The sequence below is a fragment of the Haliotis rufescens genome, unplaced genomic scaffold (assembly GCF_023055435.1).
Source record: "Haliotis rufescens isolate VD_foot unplaced genomic scaffold, xgHalRufe1.0.p SCAF_2, whole genome shotgun sequence".
NCBI classification, from domain to species: domain Eukaryota; kingdom Metazoa; phylum Mollusca; class Gastropoda; order Lepetellida; family Haliotidae; genus Haliotis; species Haliotis rufescens.
In genome coordinates this window covers 67,973,382-67,997,849 of record NW_025963890.1, presented here as the reverse complement: position 1 = coordinate 67,997,849, position 24,468 = coordinate 67,973,382, and the positions used below count along the sequence as shown (strand labels likewise).

At 39.9% G+C, this 24,468-nt stretch overlaps 1 protein-coding gene across 5 annotated transcripts; it reads left to right on the top strand.

Moving 5' to 3' along the window:
* The first annotated feature begins 3,677 nt into the window (after positions 1–3,677).
* LOC124134610 lies at positions 3,678–23,324 on the top strand. Of its 5 annotated transcripts, XR_007222343.1 has the most exons (13): positions 3,678–3,813; positions 5,104–5,256; positions 8,462–8,541; positions 11,411–11,546; positions 14,477–14,608; positions 15,896–15,913; positions 16,287–16,510; positions 17,369–17,514; positions 17,944–18,083; positions 18,485–18,578; positions 20,809–20,965; positions 22,986–23,059; positions 23,171–23,230. XR_007222343.1 is itself a non-coding variant. In XM_048400449.1 (12 exons), exons 1-12 carry the CDS (start codon positions 3,744–3,746, stop codon positions 23,185–23,187), a joined length of 1,284 nt encoding a protein of 427 aa, XP_048256406.1. In that variant the 5' UTR covers positions 3,678–3,743; the 3' UTR covers positions 23,188–23,324. The 5 variants fall into 5 exon arrangements, 4 of the variants coding, with proteins under 4 accessions (XP_048256406.1, XP_046355494.2, XP_048256405.1 ...); XM_048400449.1 differs by lacking the exon at positions 20,809–20,965 and having other exon boundaries at positions 23,171–23,324; XM_046499538.2 differs by having other exon boundaries at positions 22,986–23,312.
* The last annotated feature ends 1,144 nt before the right edge of the window (positions 23,325–24,468 follow it).

The following is a 24,468-nucleotide window of genomic DNA, read 5'->3' as shown; positions in this document are numbered from 1 at the left end:
GCGCTTAATTAGGTCTGTTTTGATTAGGAATACGCCTAGGTCCTTGAAGTTTTCTAGTTTATTTTGAGGGTTTAGTATTTCATCTAGAGTAGGAACCTTATTTAGATTGAGGGTGGTTTGTAGTGTGGTTCTGTGTGTTTGGTAGTGGGTGCAGTGGATGAGTGCGTGTTCTGTGGTTTCGGGTTGTTTGCAGTGGGGGCAGTTGCCTGTGGTGTGCCTTTTAAGATTTTTTAGGTGGTTATTTAGGTTAGTGTGTCCTGTGTAGAGTTTTGTAATTAATCTGTCAATTTTTTTTGAGGGGTGTAAGATTTTAGGTTTGGCAAGTGGTTTTCTGAGCACTTTTTTGATTTGGCTATTTGAGTTTTGATATTGATTATGCCATTTTTTGGTTATTTTTTGTTTGTTTACACTTTTAATTTCTGATTTTGAGATGTGTAGGTTTAGGCTTATTTCTGGTATTTTGAAAGATAATTTAGCTGCTTTATCGGCGCTTTCGTTGCCGTAAATTCCTACGTGGGTTATAAGAAGGTTATTTGTTTGCCTGTTTTTGTTAGGTCGTTGGAGCTTTTAAGTACTTGGTTTATTAATTTAGGTCGTTTTGGGGTATTTTTGTTTTGGAGGGCTTGTAGTCCACTAAGGGAGTCGGTGAGAATTAGGATTTTATTGTTGTTTTTAGATTGTTGGTTATGCAGGGCTGAGGCCATGCCCATAAGTTCGGCCGTGAATATAGATTGGTTGTTAGGGAGTCGGTAAGATTGTGTGGATATAACTGGTTGTGTGGTATGGACTCCGAAGCCTGTGTGGTTGTCGATCGGGTCTGAAGATCCGTCAGTGTATATGTGACACCAATTTGGCCAATTTTCGTGTATGTATGCGAGTGTGGTGGTTTTAGCTATGTTTGGGTCGGTTTGTTTATTTATTTGGTTTGCTAGCGTTGTGTCTATTTTGGGTATTTTGAGTTTAGGGGTGAAGATATTTGATTTTTTGCAGTTTTGTTTAAGATTTTGAGTTTGGTGTTCATTGAGGTAGTTAGTTATTCTTTGGGATATTGGGGTGAGTAAGGGGTGTTTGCGAGCTAGAGCTTGGTTTCTTGGGCTAATGTTTTGGTTAATTAAGTTTTGGATGAGAGGGTTTGTTTGGGACGCGGCCCAGAAATTAAGGCTTAGATGTTCCCTGCGTATATTTAGTGGCATTTCCCCTGTAAGTGCCTGAAGTGAGGTGTAGGAGGTGCCATGTTGGGTGCGTGTAATTAGTTTAAGGGCTTGGTATTGTATTGAGTCAAGTTTTTTAGATAGAGAGTTGTTTAGGGTATTGTATATGGCGCAGCCGTAGTCTAGTTTTGATCAAATTAGTGTTGTATAGAGTGAGAGGAGGGTATCTTTGGAGGCTCCCCAGTTAGAGCCGGTGAGACATCTTAGTGTGTTAAGGTCTTTGCTGCATCTAGTTTTTAGGTTTTGGACGTGAGCCTCCCAGGTGAGGTGTTGATCGAAATGAGTCCTAAGAATTTGGTTTGTTTTTGGAATTTGATTGTTTGGTTGTTTAGCTGAAGGATTGGGAAGGCAGGTTTCATGTTTTTATGTTTGAATACTACTCCTGTTGTTTTATCTGAGTTAAGGGAGAAGCCCCATTTGTCTGCCCATTGTTGTATTTTATTTAGAGATTTTTTTATTAAGTTTTCTGCCATTTTAATGCTTTTAGTGCGGATCCATAGGGCTCCGTCATCCGCGAATTTTGAAGTGTTTAGTTTAGGGGATAAGCCTAAAAAGCGGCGTTAAACCCACCTCACTCACTCACTCATTAAACTAATTGCGCCGTATTTAAAAAAGACAACCATGATTCAATGCCTAACTGGACGACGTTCTGTCAAGTAAACTTGAGAGTGTTTCTCCCTTGTCGGGCACATACACTCTTCAAAACAAGAAACGCACAGGTAGTATGTCGTTCAATGAAACTGACTACACAAAAACAGTCCGGTATATAAATTGGATATATGTTATTGGAAAATGTTGGTGACCTGATATTCGAAAAACGGTGCGTCAAAACGCAGCCATTGTAGATTTGCAATGTCTTAAACGGCATTGTTTTCCCACTTGTTCAGGAAATGTCAAGGAGGCAAGCAGTAAAGCAAAATCCATGTGCAAGTTATGGCATTCGTTACTCGTGGTAGGGGCCATAAAAAGGCACGCATAAGGCAATAATTGAATTCGATTGTCAACATTTTTCAAATTAGAAAATGCCGAGACTCTGCCTATCGGAACATCGCCATAGGACATATCCAAAGAGGGGAATCGCAGTCTTCTGTTGCACGCCATTTCAACGTCCACCACAGCACCATTTGCCGCCTTTGGGACCGATACACACAGTTTAATTGCACAGCCGACCAAGAGTTACCACCCCTGCACAGGATTGCTACATTCGACTGTTCCACCTACGTCACCGCAATGCCACACTTACGGAGACTGCAAGAAGCATCCCTGGTTTGAGGAGGATATCGGACCAGACTGTCAGGAACCATCTTCGCGAGGCTGGAATCAGACCCAGAAGACAAGTTATCGTCCCTGTTTTGCAACAGATCCATCGACAGCGACGCTTGCGTTACTGCCATACCTTTCAGCCTTGGAATTTGTGAAACTGGAGACGAGTGTGGTTTAGCGATGAATCGCGATTTCTTCTTCACCGGCGAGATGGAAGACAACGTGTTTATCGTCGTCGAAATGAGCGTTTTGCCCCACACTCTGTACGTGAATTCGACAAATTCGGTGGCGGTAGTGTCATGGTGTGGGGGGCCATATCCTACACCACGAGATCTGAATTGGTTGTGGTTCAGGGAAATTTGACAGAAATCGCTATATTAATCAAATTCTTCAACCTCACCTTCTTCCAATTATTCACCGCCAGAGGGAGCTGTTTCAACAGGACAACGCTCATCCGCACACAGCTCGTATCACGGTAGATTACCTTCATAATGCCAACATCAACGACTTGCCCTGGCCGTCTAGATCTCCAGATGTCAACCCAATCGAACACCTCTGGGATGAACTCGATCGACGTGAACGTCAACGTCAGAACACGCCGCAGACACTCTCCCAACTTGCCAACGCGTTCTGCAGGACAGAATTCGTACACTTATCCAGTCAGTGCCGAGGTGATGCAGAGGCGTGATTGCTGCCCGGGGCTGTCACACGAGACACTGAGTTCAGCGCAACCGTGTGGCCTTATGTGACATGACAATGAACAGTTTTCAGTGCTTTTGTACAACGACAACATATGACTATCGAGCTCCAAAACTTCCTATTTGTATCTATGATATTAAATTATATATATCGACTTTATTTAGGTACTATATATAGATTTACTAAAAATCTACCTGCGCGTTTCTTTTTTTGAAAAGTGTATCTGCAGCCATACAGGGAGAATACATGTACCCTCATCAACATTTCGATTTGGATCCGTTTCTTCTCTCCAAGCAATGTGTATGTGTAACGCATTGGCGGACCTTGGAACGTCAGATATTCAGGAAATTAACCTCATGCAGTGTGTAATTATGATAACACTAATTATGTTTATTGTACCCAACTCCGATATAATAACAATTATATTAACCACGAATTACTGCTAGTGTGAGTTTAAATGTGGGCGTCCATGACAGCTATTATACGCCCGGTTAATGATGATTAGTCTCTCACCAGCAGCATATAGTGATACGCGGTATTTCAGCACTGTGCTCGTTAATTTCCACAGACATGGAGGTTGTTGCTTTCTTCACTTTACTTGCCTTCCTACCAAACGCCGCTGACGCTGGAAGGTACCAAGGTATGAATTAAGTAATATTTACCAGCGAACTTTAACTCAACTTAGTCTTTCATAATCATTCATCTGGAGAAGTCTTGCGTCAACATCAAATTGGAATGATTTCAGAAATTTACCGACCCAGGCGATGACTGAACAACTATATATTTATTTTTTCAATCGTTCAAAAAATATTTTCAATCGCCAACTATTCTCCGACGTAAAATCCTTTCAGATATGAGATTAACTCGTTAACCCACATGATACTGATAACCAGTGTCTTCTTGAATCGTTTGACAAATTATCTTCATTATATTTGTATAAAACAATTAAGATAACAAATGAATATGAAAATTATTTAAGTGTTGTGAATATTGCTGCATTTAGGATTACTCTCTCACAGTTTCGCACGTTGAGCAGTGATCTTGTGGTATCACAGGGTAGAAAGTTAGGTATTCCAAAATGTGAAAGACCTTGTCCATTTTGTATCATTCCAAATGTAGAAACAGAATACCGTAATTGTTTAGTTTGTCCGTTTTATGACGATCTTAGAAGAAATTTTCTGCCAAGTTATTATTATACATCTCCATCAGAGCATAAATGTAAAGTTTTATCTACCACCAGTAATGCTTTCAGAATCAATAATCTTGCCAAGTTTACATTCTTTGCTCTTAAAATGAGGAGCAAGCAGTTGTCCATTATATAAACTATTAATTCTACCACCATATGTATATAGTCTCAGATACCCTTGTACTGATTAGTATTGATATTACTACATGCACTTGTGGCGCAACATGTTTGAATGCTTGAATATATATTGTAAAATGGACCTGTGGCCTGATTTACTGAAATAAACCACTACTACATACCGTGAGTCCTCGTTAACCCGCATGACAAACAACAACGGTTGAATCTGCGGATGCCAACACATGATTTTGCATTGTTATCTGTCCTGCATCCTTATACTATCGGACAGAAGCCCATGCTGCTTCGTCAGATAATAATCTTGTATCCAAATTACGTCAGTGGCGGTTGCTACAGGTAGGGCAGGACATGGTGACGCTTTTCGCTAAGACCTGGGCCTACTTGCACGAAGCGATCTTAGCGCTAAGATGATCGTAACTCCCATAATTTAACATAGGGTTACAAAAGCCTTAGCGCTAAGATCGTTTTGTGCAAGTGGGCCCTGGTGTAACTGACTTTCAGTGATCCATTCACATGATTGTCACCAGTAATTTACTTTTCAATGGAATCTGTTTCGGTGGATAATTAAGACCGCTTATCTAAAGGGCTTGACGTTCAATATTTTATCAGAATGCCCCGGAGACTGGACACAGGTGAATGTAAAATGCTACAAATTTGGGGAGGGCAGTCTCAACCGAGACGCTGCATCTGATCGATGTAGATACCGCTATGGGGCTACGCTGGCAGTGATTGAGAACAAGAAAGAGAATAAAGTCGTCCAAGGTATGTTGAAGCCTGTATTGAATCAGACACGATACGTGAAGGTGTTGTCACCCTAATCGCCAAACACACACTGATACTACTTGTGCTTAGATGTTAACGATACAACAAAAAGGTGACAATTATGAGATAAACATATCTACATGTAACATCGCTCTACAATGCATAATGCGTAGTTCCGTTCCATCAGGCGCACAAATTGTGGTTCATAGCCAAGTTGCACGAACATGTGCCTCATGAAAGTACAACAGACAGACAGACAGACAGACAGATTTATTTGTATAAGGCCATTTGACCCATTGTACAAAATACATTTACATTTTATTTATCTAAGAGTTACCTAATTGATACTTTTTGTGTGTGTGTGTGTGTGTGTGTGTGTGTTGAGAACACGTACATTAGAAATTTTGCAAAATTTATCATTGCATCGTTGTTGGATATTTGACAGAGTCTTTCTAAACAAAAATAGTTGTGATTAACTGTCTTTGGGATATACATTTCCCGCCGACTTGCATAAAGAGGACAGTTGTATATAACATGAAGTTCATCCTCAATTACATGACAGTGCTTACATAAGACGGCATCCTCCTCAATATTAGCAACACCCCTACGTATAAGTTGAATACCAAAAGTATTCTGTCCACATCTAAATTTGGTTATTAGCCTTCTATATTCACAATGCTTAATATTTGATAAATATTTTTCACAAACGATATTAGATTTATGCAGTTTATAGAATGAGAGGGTCTTGCTGCCTAGAGATGCATGCCAATCTTGAAAAGAACAATCTTTAACTCTTTCGCTGAACATATGTACAAATAATTCTGCATTGCCAACGCCTTGTGCAGCCCATACATCCCCAAAACCAAAATGACTTAGCAGAAGTCTGATATGCGATGCCCAGTTAGGACGTTTTCTATCAGCAATGGATAATAACATTTTATAACACTGGTATGGGTATCTGTTAGGACTCATTTGCAAAATCTTAAACCAATATTTAATGCATTTTACATAATAAATAGTATGAAGTGGATACCTACCACATTCACCATAGGCTACTGCATTTGCAGTCCTGTAGCCCGTGTGAAGTAAAAATTTACAAAATTTGCGGTGAACAATTTCAATCGTATTCCATTTTTGGTATCCCCAAATCTCAGCACCATACATTAATATCGGGACAATTTTTTTATCAAATATAAAGAATGCTTCCGTAACCGAAATGTCATAACGTCTTATTAACGATTTAACTGACCAAAGTGCTTTGCTTGCTTGCTCACATAGAGTTTTACAGGCCTTAGTCCAAATTAATTTGGGAGTGAAAACAAGTCCCAAATATTTATAGGCGTTAACCGTATTCATACGTTCACCGTTATAATACCATTTCTCATTTTTTGACAAGGGTCCTCCCATTTTAAACACAATAATTTTACTCTTTTCAGTATTAATATCCATACCCCATTTATCAGAGTATAAATATAATTCATCAAGACGCTTTTGTAATTTTAATACACTGTCTGCAACAAGTATTAAATCGTCGGCAAACAACAGGGCAATTATATTTAACATTTCCTCTGAGATAAAAACACCATCCTGGAATTTACTTTCCAAACATATAACTAATTCGTTGATAAACAAAGAAAACAGTACTGGACTAAGAGTACAACCTTGTCTTACCCCACATGAACTATCAAAATACTCAGTAATTTTCTTGCCATAATCGTATGTTACAGTTGCTTTAACATGATTATACATACTCTGGATAATACATAAAAACTTGCCATGAATACCATTTTGCAACAAAATATACATTAACTTACTCCTATTAACCATATCAAATGCTTTTCGAAAATCGATAAAAGCGCAATATACTTTTCCTTTTTTGCGAGTGGTATACTTTTGTATAATAGCTTGCAAAATGAAAATGTTATCAATAGTTGAATGATCTTTCTTAAACCCCCCTTGATATTCACCAATTATGCCTTGGTAGTCTAAGAAACATTGTAGTCTTTTATTCAGAACATAAGAAAACATTTTACCCATTATATTGAGAAGTGATATACCACGAAAGTTATTAGGATTACTTTTACTACCTTTTTTATGCAGTGGCATTATTATTCCCGTTGACCATAATTTTGGGTAATGTCCACTGGTCAACACTGCATTAAACAAAATGACAAGATATGGAGTTAATACATTTTCAACTGATTTGTAAAATTCTGATGGGAGTCCATCATCACCAGGTGATTTTCCACACTTTAAATGGTGAAGAGCGTTTACGACATCTTGTTCGATAAAATCACACGATAAAATATCATCTTGATTTTGACAGTCTGGGCATAAGCTATCATTATGATGTTGAAGAAACTCACTGACTTTAGTTGAGAAATTCTCATCCCCTATTGACACTGGATTAAGTAATTCCTTAAAATAATCTACCCAAGTTGCGGGTGCGATGCTAGAGTCCTGCGAGCGTGCGGTTATATAACGTTTAACAAGTCTCCAAAATGTTGTACAGTTGCTATCATTCGCAGCATTGACTAATGCCTTTGTAATGCTCTGCTTAAAATGAGTCTGTTTTTGTTTACATAAAGATTTAAATTTGTTTCTAATGTTCTTGTATAAGTTATAGTTTTCCGAAGAAGACACCTTTCTGAATGTATTCAGGAGTTTATACTTTTCCCTCTTCAAGTGTTCACACTCTTCATCAAACCATTCTGGTTGTTTCTTAAAGCCTATATATTTGGACCTCTTTACTTTCATATTCCTTCCACAATATTGTATTATGTGCTGTAACTTCTCTGCGGCTTTATCAACATCAATTTCCACACAGGTTATAAATTCATTTAACATTTCTTGCACTAATGCACTTTCAAAATTATTCATATAGTCTTCACTCTTATTCACGTTCCATATATATCTACACCTGTCCTCACCTAGGCTGTAATCCTGATCTAGAGTGTCTACTACATTAAACAATGATGAAAAAGAAGCAAATATGAAAATGAAAGTACAACTGACTTGTACAAACATGTCTCTCATGAACATACTCTCAAGTTATACAATAAAGTGTCACTTAAAAGAACTCATCAACATAGTTTCAGATACATGTCTCTCATGAACATACTCTCAAGTCGTTCAAATATGCCTCTCCTGAGCGAAATCTCAAGTTCAACATGCACGTCCCTCGTGAAACACTATTCATTTCTAGGTCTTATCGATGGCAACAGGAATGCGTGGATCGGTGTGCGTCTCAGACATGGACAATACAAATGGAACGACGGAAATAAGGTAAGACAGCAAGATCATCACACAAGTAATGTCATCAAAGTGATAGTTTGATTTTAATATCGTTTGGATAACGTAAGAAAGGTAAGAAATAAACCACAATTGCCTTTTATTCTATTTTTGAGATAATTGCTTAGATTGCACCTTTGCCGATATGGGGATGCGCTATATGCACAAAATTACATCATTATGAGCTTAATTACTGAAATCCCCGTCTTTTCTCTAATGTTTGTTTGTTTGTTTGTTGTTTAACGCCGCACTCAGCAATATTCCAGCTATATAACGGCGGTCTGTAAATAATGGAGTCTTGACCAGACAATCCAGTGATTGACATGATAAGCATCGATCCACGCAATCAGGATGACATGCATCAAAAAAGTCAGCGAGCCTGACTACCCGATCCCGTCATTCGACGCTTGTGGCAAGCAAAGTCGCCTTTTACGACAAGCATTGTCGCCTTTTACGACAAGCATAGTCGCCTTTTACGACAAGCATAGACAAGCATAGTCGCCTTTTACGACAAGCATAGTCGCCTTTTACGACAAGCATAGTCGCCTTTTACATTGTAGGACAAGCATAGTCACCTTTTACGACAAGCATGGATTGCTGAACACCTATTCTACCCCGGATCTTCACGCGTCTTTTCCTCTAATGAGCACTGAAAGTTATATGTCACGAACAAACAAATATGGCTGCAAATCAACCCGCGTGTGATGTAAGGGTAGGCTAACTCAATACATAATGATAATCATACGCAGCTCTTAGGATATTATGGATTAGTTTAGGAGTGAGATCAGATGTATACATATTCTGAGGATCGCATAATGTGTTATGCCTAGTACATGTTTTTTAGGATACACATTCGTTTAATAATCTGTATGCAGAAAAAGCTGTTGGTCATACTCTGTATTTAATGGTCGTCAATTCGCTCTTTGGCATTGGTATTTTGTATGTGTATTTTCCACAAAAACACGTGATCTCTCTACTCCTGCTTAAACAGCAAGTGAAGTCAACTTAGCAACTTTGCAGATTTTAAAACTTGAGTGCATACTTAATCACAAATTAAATTAAATTTGAAAGGGGGGAAAGGCGCAAAACTGATGATCAAGAACCACAGGCGAAATCATTCCCACACACGAAATATTCCGCCACAGAGCGGATTTCCCTTACTGAGGTTAAAATGTGTTCTCGGTATTTGACTTGCTGCCATAGTTCAACAGTCTGTCCGGCTTCCAGTCTTCCGGGTGGTTTATTGAGGGTCTAAGGTACAATTGCACGCGAGCGTTATGATTAATACAGAGCTCATTATTTTATCAATAACTACGTTATATAAACGAATGCTGAATGTATAGATGTGTGTCGCTTAAACAAACATGATGGGGGTTATCACTTGACCAGCTGCTGGACAATTAGTAAATCACCGTTCATGGTATACCAAACAGGATGTTAGCCATAAAAAACTCGTTACAGACATTACTTGTTATTTTTATTGTTCACAATGTCAAGATCAGGGGTAGTTTCACACTCAGCAATGTGTGCAATGTGATTTTTATGGGATTGACAGAAATAGCAACATTTGTAGATTGACTGCTTCCAGACGTATCCGTGTGGGTTGGATTGACAGAAATAGCAACATTTGTAGATTGACTGCTTTCAGACGTATCCGTGTGGGTTGGTTTGACAGAAATAGCAACAATTGTAGATTGACTGCTTCCAGACGTATCCGTGTGGGTTGGTTTGACAGAAATAGCAACAATTGTAGATTGACTGCTTCCAGTCGTATCCGTGTGGGTTGGATTTCACTTTCACTTGGATATTTAAGTACTTTCTACGAATGTTAGAATATTTATTCTAAGGAATTGACTCAATATAAATAGGACAATTGATATTTGCAAAAAAAATGCAATCATTATTTTCACTTTACTTGACCTATAAATTCAGTATTTGTGATAATATGAATGCGTCGTCTACGAGTGATGGACGCCTAAGGTCTATTGGCATGCTTCAGTCTGGTGGAACTGAGCAGGAGGTAGCCAATATGTTTAATGTGTTTCTAGTCTGTGATTCTCAGACGTTAGAACTTGTTTCTGCAGACACAAGATGTTAATGATCGGCCCACACAGTACGCGCGAGGTCCCCAACACAAGTCCAGGATCGATTTATCAGAAACAAGGCATTACGAATTCGAGCTCAAACGGCCAATCAAATTGCTGTTCACTTGCGACAGACCACCGGAATTTAAGTACTTGTGCCCACCGTGCACATTTCGTACTGACAAACTCCAGCCGCAAAACATCACCAGAATGCAATGGTCATCCGTGACTCCAATCCTGTCCCGCATTGACCACGCCTGAGACAAAGTCCGCAGACGTGTACGTCGACGTCAGTTGCTACCGCGACATTAGCTGAGCTGGGCACTGCAAGAGGAGTTGACAGGACTCAATCAAATTGTCATTGGGGAATTTCATCGTCTATAAATAAATATTTGGCTCACCATTGGGACGTTACTCAACATTAGTCAAGTCATCTCAACCGTTTATATTTTGACTACATATGGTCTTACTTGGTTGTTTGCACCCTTATAGTACACTGCCAATAGTTTCCTTCTATTGCCATGTTACACCTAAGTCTTCCCTATCCCCTACTCTGTTTGGAGAGGGGCGGTCGGGTAGCCTAGTGGTTAAAGCGTTCGCTCGTCACGCCGAAGACCCGGGTTCGATTCCCTACATTGGTACAATGTGTGAAGCCCCTTTCTGGTGTCCCCCACCGTAATATGGCTAAATGCGGCATAAATCCATACTCACTCACTCACTGTTTGGAGAGTATATATAGATATTAATAAAAAACAACAACTTTTTTTCATTTGTTTCAGTTTCAATTCAGATATGCTAATTGGCTGGATTCTTCTCGCAGTCGTAGCCTGAAGTGTGCAAGGATGCTCGCTACTGGCTATTGGTATCCTGCCCATTGCTTTTACAAGAGCCCTTATGTATGTTCGAAAAAGGCCGGTAAGGAGTTTGCACCTGTACGATACGATGCACCTGGCGCACGTATTTGTACAATCATAATGATTCAAACAGACGCGAGCTACTTAACGGTTAATACATACTTTATTCAAATGCACATAAGGTTTTATTACTTAAGACAATTTCTCGTTTTAATGGAGCCTTTTTCATCGTGTGATGCTTCTATTCAGGTAGGTTCTCTGATGTTGATCCATCCAAAGTTTCACTACTTCGGAAAGTTTAGTCCTGTATGTAGAGCGTTAATGTATGATGGTTCTGTGTGTAGAGCGTTAATGTATGATGGTTCTGTGTGTAGAGCGTTAATGTATGATAGTTCTGTGTGTAGAGCATTAATGTATGATGGTTCTGTGTGTAGAGCGTTAATGTATGATGGTTCTGTGTGTAGAGCGTTAATGTATGATGGTTTTGTGTGTAGAGCGTTAATGTATGATAGTTCTGCGTGTAGAGCGTTAATGTATGATGGTTCTGTATGTAGTATGTTAATGTATGATGGTTCTGTATGTAGAGCGTTAATGTATGATGGTTCTGTGTGTAGAGCGTTAATGTATGATAGTTCTGTGTGTAGAGCGTTAATGTATGATGGTTCTGTGTGTAGAGCGTTAATGTATGATGGTTCTGTATGTAGAGCGTTAATGTATGATGGTTCTGTGTGTAGAGCGTTAATGTATGATAGTTCTGCGTGTAGAGCGTTAATGTATGATGGTTCTGTATGTAGTATGTTAATGTATGATGGTTCTGTATGTAGAGCGTTAATGTATGATGGTTCTGTGTGTAGAGCGTTAATGATGATGGTTCTGTGTGTAGAGCGTTAATGTATGATGGTTCTGTATGTAGAGCGTTAATGTATGATGGTTCTGTATGTAGTATGTTAATGTATGATGGTTCTGTATGTAGAGCGTTAATGTATGATGGTTCTGTATGTAGTATGTTAATGTATGATGGTTCTGTATGTAGAGCGTTAATGTATGATGGTTCTGTATGTAGAGCGTGAATGTATGATGGTTCTGTATGTAGAGCGTTAATGTATGATGGTTCTGTATGTAGAGCGTTAATGTATGATAGTTCTGTATGTAGTATGTTAATGTATGATGGTTCTGTATGTAGAGCGTTAATGTATGATGGTTCTGTATGTAGAGCATTAATGTATGATAGTCCTGTATGTAGAGCGTTAATGTATGATGGTTCTGTATGTAGTATGTTAATGTATGATAGTTCTGTATGTAGTATGTTAATGTATGATAGTTCTGTATGTAGTATGTTAATGTATGATGGTTCTGTATGTAGTATGTTAATGTATGATGGTTCTGCATGTAGAGCGTTAATGTATGATGGCTCTGTATGTAGAGCATTAATGTATGATGGTTCTGTGTGTAGTATGTTAATGTATGATGGTTCTGTATGTAGTATGTTAATGTATGATGGTTCTGCATGTAGAGCGTTAATGTATGATGGTTCTGTATGTAGAGCATTAATTTATGATAGTCCTGTATGTAGAGCGTTAATGTATGATGGTTCTGTATGTAGTATGTTAATGTATGATAGTTCTGTATGTTAATGTATGATGGTTCTGTATGTAGAGCATTAATGTATGATGGTTCTGTGTGTAGTATGTTAATGTATGATGGTTCTGTATGTAGAGCGTTAATGTATGATGGTTCTGTATGTAGTATGTTAATATATTATGGTTCTGTATGTAGAGCATTAATGTATGATGGTTCTGTGTGTAGTATGTTAATGTATGATGGTTCTGTATGTAGTATGTTAACGTATGATGGTTCTGCATGTAGAGCGTTAATGTATGATGGTTCTGTATGTAGAGCATTAATTTATGATAGTCCTGTATGTAGAGCGTTAATGTATGATGGTTCTGTATGTAGTATGTTAATGTATGATAGTTCTGTATGTTAATGTATGATGGTTCTGTATGTAGAGCATTAATGTATGATGGTTCTGTGTGTAGTATGTTAATGTATGATGGTTCTGTATGTAGAGCGTTAATGTATGATAGTTCTGTGTGTAGAGCGTTAATGTATGATGGTTCTGTATGTAGAGCGTTAATGTATGATGGTTCTGTATGTAGTATGTTAATGTATGATAGTTATGTAAGTAGTATGTTAATTTATGATTGCTCTCTATGTAGTATGTTAATGTATGATGGTCCTGTATGTAGAGCGTTAATGTATGATGGTTCTGTGCGTAGAGTGTTAATGTATGGTGGTTCTGTATGTAGAACGTTAATGTGTGGTGGTTCTGTGTGTAGAGCGTTAATGTGTGATGGTTCTGTATGTAGAGCGTTAATGTGTGATGGTTCTGTGCGTAGAGCGTTAATGCATGATGGTACATACTACATACATAGCCATCATACGTAGACGTACCACACACTGGACCATCATACATAGACGTACAACATACAGAACAATCATACATTAACATACTACATACATAGCTATCATACGTAGACGTACAGCACACAGGACCATCATACATAGACAAAGTTACAAAGTTAATGTATGATGGTTACGTATGAAGTACATAAATTCTTATCCTTACTATGGATGTAGTATGTTAATGTATGATGGTTCTGTATGTTGAAAGTTAATGTATGATGGTTCTGTATGTAGTACGTTAATGTATGATGATTCTGTATGTCGTACGTTAATGTATGATGGTTCTGTATGCCGCGCGATCGCACTGACATAGCTGTTTCGGGAAGACTTCACTTTGAAATGTCCTTCAACTAACCTTGACTTAGTGAATTACGTTATAGAGACGTTTTGGAAATACTCCAATGAATGTAATTTATGATTGCAAATTCTATTTCAGGATTTTCTGGTCCATACTCGATTATTTACAGATGGTAAACAACAAACAATCAAAAAGCAAAAGAATAAGAATATACTGTGATATTTCAGATTGTGAACCTGGATGGACTGGCGATGAATGTGATCGCAAGTGTCACTGCTACCTGGGCTATGCTTGTAATGTAACCGAAACTTGTCCATATGGATGTGAGACGGGATGGGTTGGAGATATGTGCGACAAACGTGAGTAAAAAGTAATATTAACTAGTTTTCCTATGCATTTCATATTCCTTGACATCTTCTTGATTTTTTCATGACTACAATTTTGAATTGTTGAACGATTTGTTGCGTGTCTGAGTCCTTTTTTGTTTAAGCACTGTAATATTTTGCGACTAACGGGATCGGGTGGTAAGGCTCGCTGACTTGGTTGATGCATGTCATCGTATCCCAGTTGCGTGGATTGATGCTCATGATGTCAATCACTGGATTGTGTGGTACAGACGGAATAGGTTAGAATAGGTCTTCAGCAACCCATGCTTGCCGTAAAAGGCAACTATGCTTGTCGTAAGAGGCGACTAAGGAGATCAGGTGATCAGGCTCGCTGACTTGGTTGATGCATGTCATCGTATCCCATTTGCGGGAATTGATGCTCATGGTATCAATCACTGGATTATGTGGTCCAGATTTGATTATTTACGGACAGACGCCATATAGCTGGAATATTGCAGAGCGCGGCTTTATACAACAAAAAAACAAACAAACATGCCTTAGTGGACTAGATGACGATGAATCCAACTAAAATTTTATCACCGATGCCAAAAATGGAGATAAGGCGCCTAGCAATGATCCGATCCTGGGTTGATTTACGTGGTTGTGTATAAAGTTTGGAAATAGAAGCCTGTGGTTGACACGAGAAGAGCAAAGCAGTCACATCGCAACTTTGTAATTGTATACAATCTTTAGTGAGGTGAGGTGAGGTGAAATGGCATTTAACGTCGCGTCCAAGATTATTGCACTTATATATTACGTGTGTGTGTTTGTGTTTGTGTGGCTGCTTGTACTAGTCCGGACTGATGCCGATTTAAAGCGCTAGCACACTAAGATACAATGCCGCAGTTTAACATGAATACCCCACTCAGACACAGTATACTGACTCCGAGCCGACCAGTCCTTGTTTTAGCCCCTTAATGCCGAGCGTCAGACAGGGAAACAACAAGTACCATCTTTTAACGTCTTTTGGTATGACGCGGCTGGGGATCGAACCCCGGACCTTCCGCTCTCCGGGCGGACGCTCTACCACTAGACCACGGGGGCGGGCCAATCTTTAGTGAAGTCCCTGCTCTAGATTGGGAGCGACGAACCCAAAGATGTAACTGACACTCAGGTCATCTTTCAGATACATAAATGACGCTGCACAAGATGAATGTAATTGGCTTTAAAACAGGTGAACGTTTGCAAATTGTACGTAAAAGCTTGATTATCTAGAATTTAGTACCATGTACATACTGACACTAACGTATATTTTTCCAGGCCTACACAAACCTACAGGTAAGAATACGTGTAATTTTTCTATTCAGTCTTGCACATTTTACAAATAAATACATTGGGCTGGTTCACTCTCTTAATGCTCGCGTCCTATTCTACAGTTACTGCCATTTGCATAACATTGCATTACAAAAAATACTAAAATAAGAACAAGGCAAGATGCCAACGCACAATGAAATCAGAAAAGACAGACTTAAGGGTCAAGATTTCTGAATGAAATGTAAATGTGCAATATTCGGAATGGCCCACTTGAATTTGAAATCGTGTCACAGTAGAGGTAAAATTAATTTTAATTTTGCTGGTGATTTGCATGGGGGAGGACATCTAAAGCGCCACAATTTGCTGTGCATATATTGTTTCCATTACGTGATTGCAGTGTCTTTCTACTGTGTGAAACAAAGGGGAGGCTACTCTCTGATGGTTTCCTTGGACCGGAATGTAACCTCTTTCTCTAACATCGGCGCCGTGAACGCTGAAGGGGAGATCAGTCCTGAGTGTGGATACCGAAGATTTCAGTGGGAGAGTCGTGGGGTACTGCGATTAAAAGCTTCGATTCAAAACGTTTCGGGACTTTTGGAATCAGACTGTCCTGCAGAAACAGTAAGAATGTACTATATATCCCAGAACTTCGGCTATTGTTTGTACGTTTATGTGTTTGCCCAAAGCATCCGAACACTAATCTAACCATCAATGTTGTATATCAATAGAGTGCATGAGAACAGACCGCGAATATAACAACCTGAATTTGTTTCGGATCCACAAAGTAACCCAGTGGGCAAAGGCACCATAATCATGATCAGCTTTCTAAACTTGATCATCGGTTCGAATCCCAGATTCAGCCATGATTTTGATTCCTTTAGGTTTCACCAAAGTGGTAACTGCCAGGGCAGACACAAAATGTTAATCATCGGCCACACAGGGCGCCCTAGGTCCCCAACACATGGGCAGGGGCGATTAATCAGAAACAAGGCATTACGAATTCGATCTCAAACGGCCAATCAAATTGCTGGATTTTAGTTATTTGGGCTTTTCACCCACCTTAAACTGACACACCTTGATAACGTTAACTTCATAAATGTTGTTGATATATTCTGACTTCAAACTACCGGCTCATATATTGACAAAACATATCAACAGAATATGAAAACAGCGTCTCGACTGATAAATTCAGTTTTGATATCGAGGAATTGATCAAAATCAGATGTTGGTTCGTCTAGTCCAGACTCGATTATTTTCAGACCGCCGTCATATAGCTGGAATATTGCTGAGTGCGGCGTAAAACAACAAACCAACCAACCAACCAACCATCTTTGCTTGTTGTAGTACCTCACAGTAAATATTCCAGTTATACATTGGCGCACTGCAAATATGTATTATGTATTATGTATCTAAGTCATGAAGATAAATCAAGCGATGTCTTTTCATTAATTGCGGATATGTTTGTTCATATAACACCAGGTTGGTAAGGGAATCCTGAAATGGACGTTCAGGCTTCAGAAGAAAAAGGACGTGGTCTCGTTTGAAGACAAAGAATTTCAAGTCAAGTGTGATCTGTCTGAAGCTGATGCTGTATATGATGACACTGAGAGAGTCAAGATAGAGGAGTAAGCATTTTTGAACCAACCAGTAGTACTACATAAAATGTTATTGCAGGTACACAGTTATGTTGTCGTTAGTTTGCATACGATTCCTGGTATGTGAGTCGCTAAGATGTTGGCTGAAGTGTTTCTTTCGGCAGATAACACAATGCGTCATAGACCAATGTGACAGATCGTAGCTACTCCCCGACTGGATGAATCTTAAACATAGTTCACATGGGTTTAAAACAAATACATCACGTTAACCTTATATTCCATTATATTTTGTTTCGGGGCAGTCGAGTAGCCTGGTGGTTAAAGCGTTCGCTCGTCACGCCGAAGACCCGGGTTCGATTCCCGACATGGGTACAATGTGTGTAGCCCATTTCTGGTGTCCCCCGCTGGAATATTGCTAAAAGCGGCGTAAAACCATACTCACTCACTATTTTGTTTCAGGTTTCGGGAAAGGTCCCTAACAGCTGCCACACAGACTAGGGTCAGTGTTCGGACATACCTAGCAAATCCTGACACTCTGGACCCGGTCACAAATCTCCACCTTGGTGTTCCAGTCAGACTGGTGGCCACGCTTCCTGAAGGTCTGATTAAATCAAGCATGATGGACCAAATACGTGTCATTGTCTGAATTATAAGAGAATGTACAATTTCCCTTATTTAGCTTACTATATTATTAATTGTCTTCAGGCACATATGGTTTATTTCTGTGCTGTTGTGCATACCGATAACGGCCATTATTACAATCACATAATAAGCTGCCCTTATGGAGAGATTTAATGAGGCGCCAGCAGACCTGCGCTCAGTAATTGTTGGCAATTTAGTTGTGATATTCAACCTAGTATGCAGGTACAAACTCAAATCAGGAGAGAGATCTACAAAGGCTGGACAGGTTCAGGAAGGTTTGGAAAACACACATATGATTCGTCTTTCGCCCTGTATTATTCTTCAGAGAAATCTGTCCATCTCCATCTTCTTGTTACAGGGGATGATTTAGTCAATCCGTTCTTTTACCCTTGGAGCTGTCAAGCTGCGTCTCCAGATGGAAAGGTTACTGTACAACTGACCGACGACTCTGGGTCAGTATGACGTCACTCGCTGCCACATGCTCACCTTGACATGACGGAAACTTGTGCATGGCCATTTGTTGTAAATAACACGTAAAATGGAACCAAATATTCTTCTATGTCAACGAGGGGCATAAACATGGCTATCCCACCAAACATTGCCAAATTCAAATTCGCCTTAGTAATCTGACCAAATAAATACACGTCATAGTTTCCTTCTGATCTGAATAAAAAAATAATTATCTCCTTAACAGAAAAGTCAAGATACTCGAATCTTCTCATCATATCAGCACGATTATTATTTGTGTCGGTTAACATGCGCTCCTATTCACCGTATTCATAGATTAAGCAGCATAAGAATCAGGTTTATGCAAGCTGTAGTGGTCTGTATGTAACTTCAAAGTCATCATATCTGCACGGTTATTATTTGTGTCGGTTAACATGCGCTCATATTCACCGTATTCAAAGATTAAGCAGCATCAGAAATGGAATCAGGTTTATGCAAGCTGTAGTGATCTGTATGTAACTTCAATGTCATCATATCTGCACGGTTATTATTTGTGTCGGTTAACATGCGCTCCTATTCACCTTATTCATAGATTAAGCAGCATCAGAATCAGGTTTATGCAAGCTGTAGTGATCTGTATGTAACTTCAATGTCATCATATCTGCACGGTTATTATTTGTGTCGGTTAACATGCGCTCATATTCACCGTATTCAAAGATTAAGCAGCATCAGAAATGGAATCAGGTTTATGCAAGCTGTAGTGATCTGTATGTAACTTCAATGTCATCATATCTGCACGATTATTATTTGTGTCGGTTTACATGCGCTCATATTCACCATATTCATAGATTAAGCAGCATCAGAATCAGGTTTATGCAAGCTGTAGTGATCTGTATGTAACTTCAATGTCATCATATCTGCACGATTATTATTTGTGTCGGTTAACATGTGAATTGGAATCAGGTTTATGCAAGGACAAAATCTGTCTGTAACTTCAGCATGTGTTACAGGTATTACAGTGTCATCAAATACATTTCCCCCTACAACTACGGTTATAACGAACACGCTTATAACGAACTGACCGATAAAACGGAACTTATATTTTAGTCCCGGCCATTCGTTGTACATATGCTGTATATAGGCGAATAACTAACTACGGTTATAACGAACTAACTTTAGTGGTCCCTTTGAGTTCGTTATAACCGTAGTTTACTGTAATTAAATCTGTCAAAGGCACAACAAGCCAGTTGTAAGTAATTATGACATTTAAATGAATCTTTTGCAAGCAATGTCTATAGGATTTAAGTAATGACAGAAAGGGGACCGATCGCTATATGGCTGAAATATTGCCGATGCGATGTAAAATTTAACTCACTCACTCACTCACTCACTCAGAAAGGGGAGGTTTTTGGCAATGATGTATAACAGGTGAACATTTAACGTTAACAATACACTTATCTTGATTTTTTTAACAAACTAGCAATTGGTTGATCATGATCATGATTAAAAGTTGTATGTGTCTTTGTTTTGAAACTAGAAAACGTCAGGGACTTTTATTACAATTAAATGACAGGCGTTCCCTGTTACAGTGTTGTTGAGGTGAAGCATACCATCAATGTGACCTTGACCCAAATAACTTGACCTTGACCCAAAATAACTAGACCTTGACCCAAATAACTTAATGAGAGCCACGGGGCTGCTAGTACCGCGCCCGGGATCAAATTGAGTCACATTTACATACATCAATATATGCGGTGAAAGTACAGTGCTTAGAATACGTACACAATTCAAATTACTGGAAACCACATACTGGGAAATTGAGAGCTGACAAATTTTGTTTATATGCTTTCTCAAATATGTAAACTGTTCTTCTAGACGTGCACGTGTACAAGTTGAAGGTGACCTGTAATGTTTAATGAGTGAGTGAGTGAGTTGGGTTTAACGCCGCTTTTAACAGTATTCCAGTTATATCACGGCGTGTCAGCTTAATGTGGGAGGAAAGCCCGAAGTGATGCAGGTCCCAGACGTTTACCACTTCGGTGAAACCCACGAGCACGGGTATGGTGCTGACAAACCTAGAAACATAATCGGGGCGAACCGGGATTCGAACCCACAATCATAGGTTTCTGGCGTGCCCAAGGGACGCAACTCTGCACAGCGAATCGCGACGCCTTAAACGACTGGGCCACCCGTGCCCCCGTAATGTTTAATGAAGATAGTGTTGCTCTCTTACAGCTGTTCCCTGAGTGAAGACATCGGCTTTGGAGTAATGCGCATGGCCTCTAGTGTGATCCAGTCGGAGGTATTTCCCATGTTTCGGCTGCCGGGGTACACCGAAGTGGTATTCAGTTGTGCTCTTGTACCCACGACCTCTTTCAGATATGAGGTACAGGTTAGTATATACGTATTACAAAGTGAGAGCAGAGACCATATAATAGAGGGACGGCCCTCTAGCCTATGCGCGAAACCATCAGTGCTACGGCTTGTACTGCGCAGCCTGTTCGGAAGCGAGCAGAAACGCGTTCACTGCAGTCATCGTTGTCGCCTTTTTTTCCCATGCAAAAGATATATTCCACAATACATATTTACACTCATGTATTTCTTAACATTGTTAACATTACAACTGAGATTTGTTGGTGCCCTAAAGCATGTCGTTGTCACTATTTGATGACTGTGATCACGCTTTGTCTTTGTCCGAGAGAACAAAATGTTTGTAATCCGCTAAGAGACGTCCTTTTATTGGATTGTCGCTGGTCGTAGTCGGAGAAATATCGGCTAAGGGAATTAACTCTTACCCCGGATATTATGTAATATTGTTTACGTGGTTACCAGAATGGTCAGCCGTGAATGTCTGCGCATCTATTGCGCATCTGCAGCGGTACAGGGAGGTTAACTGCAGGGTGTCGGGGTGTATCAGTTACATGCCAGACCGTAGCGCTGATGGTTTATGATAAACTGTTGGGGAGGGCCGTCCCTCTATTATATGGTCTCTGGTGAGAGTGAATATTGGCTACCCCGCAAACAGCAATACAGTTATACCACGGCGAACTGTCGGAAATTATGTGACAAACTAGTGGTTGTTGAACATGAGCAGTCAGCCACGCCCACCATAATGTTTAATTAGCCGGTTGATCCTTATTAGCAAGTTTCATGATCAGCCTGTGGTGTTAGATACCTCATGTATTGATAGCCAAGTCCCTTCCACCGTTTTTAACCAATCTGAACTAGAAATAAAGGAAACTGGATAGACCGCCTGATCCATTTCATGTTTTATCTGTGCAAACAAATTCAGAGTGAGTGAGTGAGTTGGGTGTATCGCCGCTTTTAACAGTATTCCAGTTATATCGCGACGTGTCAACTTAATGTGGGAGGAAAGCCCGAAGTGATGTAGGTCTCGGACGTTTACCACTTCGGTGAAACCCACGAGCACGGTAATGGCGCTTTAGACGAATGGGCTCCAACCTTTGATGTTTACATGTCACAATGTCTAAGGTACAATCTACTGTCATACAACCCTTGCTCAGGAGTTGTTTGGTCAAGGTTACAACGTTCAAGGCCCCAGTAAAGCTTTCAAAAAGACACATGGTAGACATGTTGAGAACATTTCCAAATTCACGCATCAGTCACAAAAATTGTGTCCGATAGTATTTCCTATTGGACTTGTACCTTATGTTCCCGTATTTCAGTTTGATGACTTGACTTTGCGTGTGTTTGTAACGGATGTCACCGATTAGGCAGAATACTCTCACCTTTACTGGAAAAGCTGGTATCATCACTTTTTGATAGTAATTTATAAACATATGCTCACGATATAGTTGGAATCTTACAGTCGAGTTTGCTTTGGGCAGATTTCTTACGAATGTGTAAAGGTTTGTTTCGCTTATAGTTACGTTGGGCAGACTTTAGGTGACAGCTGGCTTGTACAGAATGGGTGTGTTTCAATTCTCTTTCCCCCTTTTCAGTTTGTGGATTCTTCCAATGACAATATCACCGGTTTTACACAATGGCCGGCTTAACACACACTAACAGACATTTTCACCTTTTCTCTTGGCCCATATTTTGGCATACGCTGAACGCATCCATAGTTATTTTAAAGTTCGGATCCCAATCAACAGACGAATAACTGACGAATGCTGTAATTGTCAACAATAGAGAAGTCACCTGTGGTTTTATGACTAACATGACGGTGGCTGTATGATGAGACTTGGCAGCCACGAGTAGTGGAATATAAACGTTGTTTACTATTTATGTCAAACGCTAAAGAAGTTCACAATGTGATGTGTATAAGAGCGCGTTTTTGGCAGAGGGCTCGATGCGTCAAGGGCACTGACAACAAGCCACTACCGTATTCATTCGAAGAAACAGTTAACACAATCTGCTTACTATGTAGACTTCTTTTCCTTCTTCCACAGTATTGTCCCAGGCGTTGGTGAGGCATCTTGGAATGGACAGACGCGTGACAGGTCATATACAAAGTCAGCGTTTGGTGAGAACATCAGTGTCATTATTCACGAGTGGTAATAAATATTAAACCAATCATCATTATTAACAACGGGTAGAAGCAGGGTAAACCAGTAGTTCGTTTCTGTCATTTTATGAACAGCGAGCCATTGACAACGGACAGTCAGAAGTCCTTACGTATCCTCATCTGACACTGAGGGTAATCCAAACCCTGAGTTCTAGTGCCGCCTTATATTGTTCATAACAAAACCTGTTCACTTGAAATAAACAAAAGTATCACCTGCTCCCAAATTGAAAAAGTGTTGTCTGTATTTTACACCAATGACTGTACACGCACTCCCAATTGCAGAACTGTTAAGTTCGCTGACGCCGCCGCAATTGTCGGCCAGATGGAGGACTCCAGATCAGAGCAACACTACAAAGAAGACATTGACCGTTTGAGAATATAGTAAAGTAACAATTATTTCCTGTTGCACATGATGAAGCTCGTGGAATAATAATTGAATTTTGAAACAAACCAATTTGAAATTGATACTGAGTACAAATACTTAGGACCTTAACTGGAATTTAAACACAGATAGTGTTTACAGTAAATGTTCACAATACCTTCATTCTTAAACTTCACTTTTAAATGTAAATCAAGCTGTAAGATCACTATTATCATCACTTTCGTTCAAAGCATTTTTTCCCTAAATGCTCGGATTGGCAGTCGGCACCCCAGGGAATCACCCCGACAACCACGTCTACATGTACCACGTGTAGGTCCACAACTAAACAGGGAATCACCCTGACAGCCAGGTCTACATGTACCACGTGTAAGTTCACAACTAAACAGGGAATCACCCTGACAGCCACGTCTACATGTACCAGTGTAGGTCCACAACTAAACAGGGAATCACCCTGACAGCCAGGTCTACATGTACCAGTATAGATTCACAACTAAACAGGGAATCACCCTGAAAGCCAGGTCGACATGCACCACGTGTAGGTCCACAACGACCCAGGTAATCACCCTGACAGCCAGATCTACATGTACCAGTGTAGGTCCACAACTAAACAGGGAATCACCCTGACAGCCACGTCTACATGTACCAGTGTAGGTCCACAACTAAACAGGGAATCACCCTGACAGCCAGGTCTACATGTACCAGTGTAGGTCCACGACTAAACAGGGAATCACCCTGACAGCCAGATCTACATGTACCAGTGTAGGTCCACAACTAAACAGGGAATCACCCTGACAGCCAGATCTACATGTACCAGTGTAGGTCCACAACTAAACAGGGAATCACCCTGACAGCTACGTCTACATGTACCAGTGTAGGTTCACAACTAAACAGGGAATCACCCTGACAACCACGTCTACATGTACCAGTGTAGGTCCACAACTAAACAGGGATTCACCCTGACAGCCACGTCTACATGTACCACGTG

Excerpts from the sequence above, each read along its gene's own strand:
- LOC124134610 (XM_048400448.1), top strand. The coding sequence starts at position 3,744 with ATGGAGGTTGTTGCTTTCTTCACTTTACTTGCCTTCCTACCAAACGCC. Across the intron at positions 3,814-5,103 it reads TGACGCTGGAAGGTACCAAG|AATGCCCCGGAGACTGGACA; the intron begins GTATGAATTAAG and ends ATATTTTATCAG. Across the intron at positions 8,542-11,410 it reads AATGGAACGACGGAAATAAG|TTTCAATTCAGATATGCTAA; the intron begins GTAAGACAGCAA and ends CATTTGTTTCAG.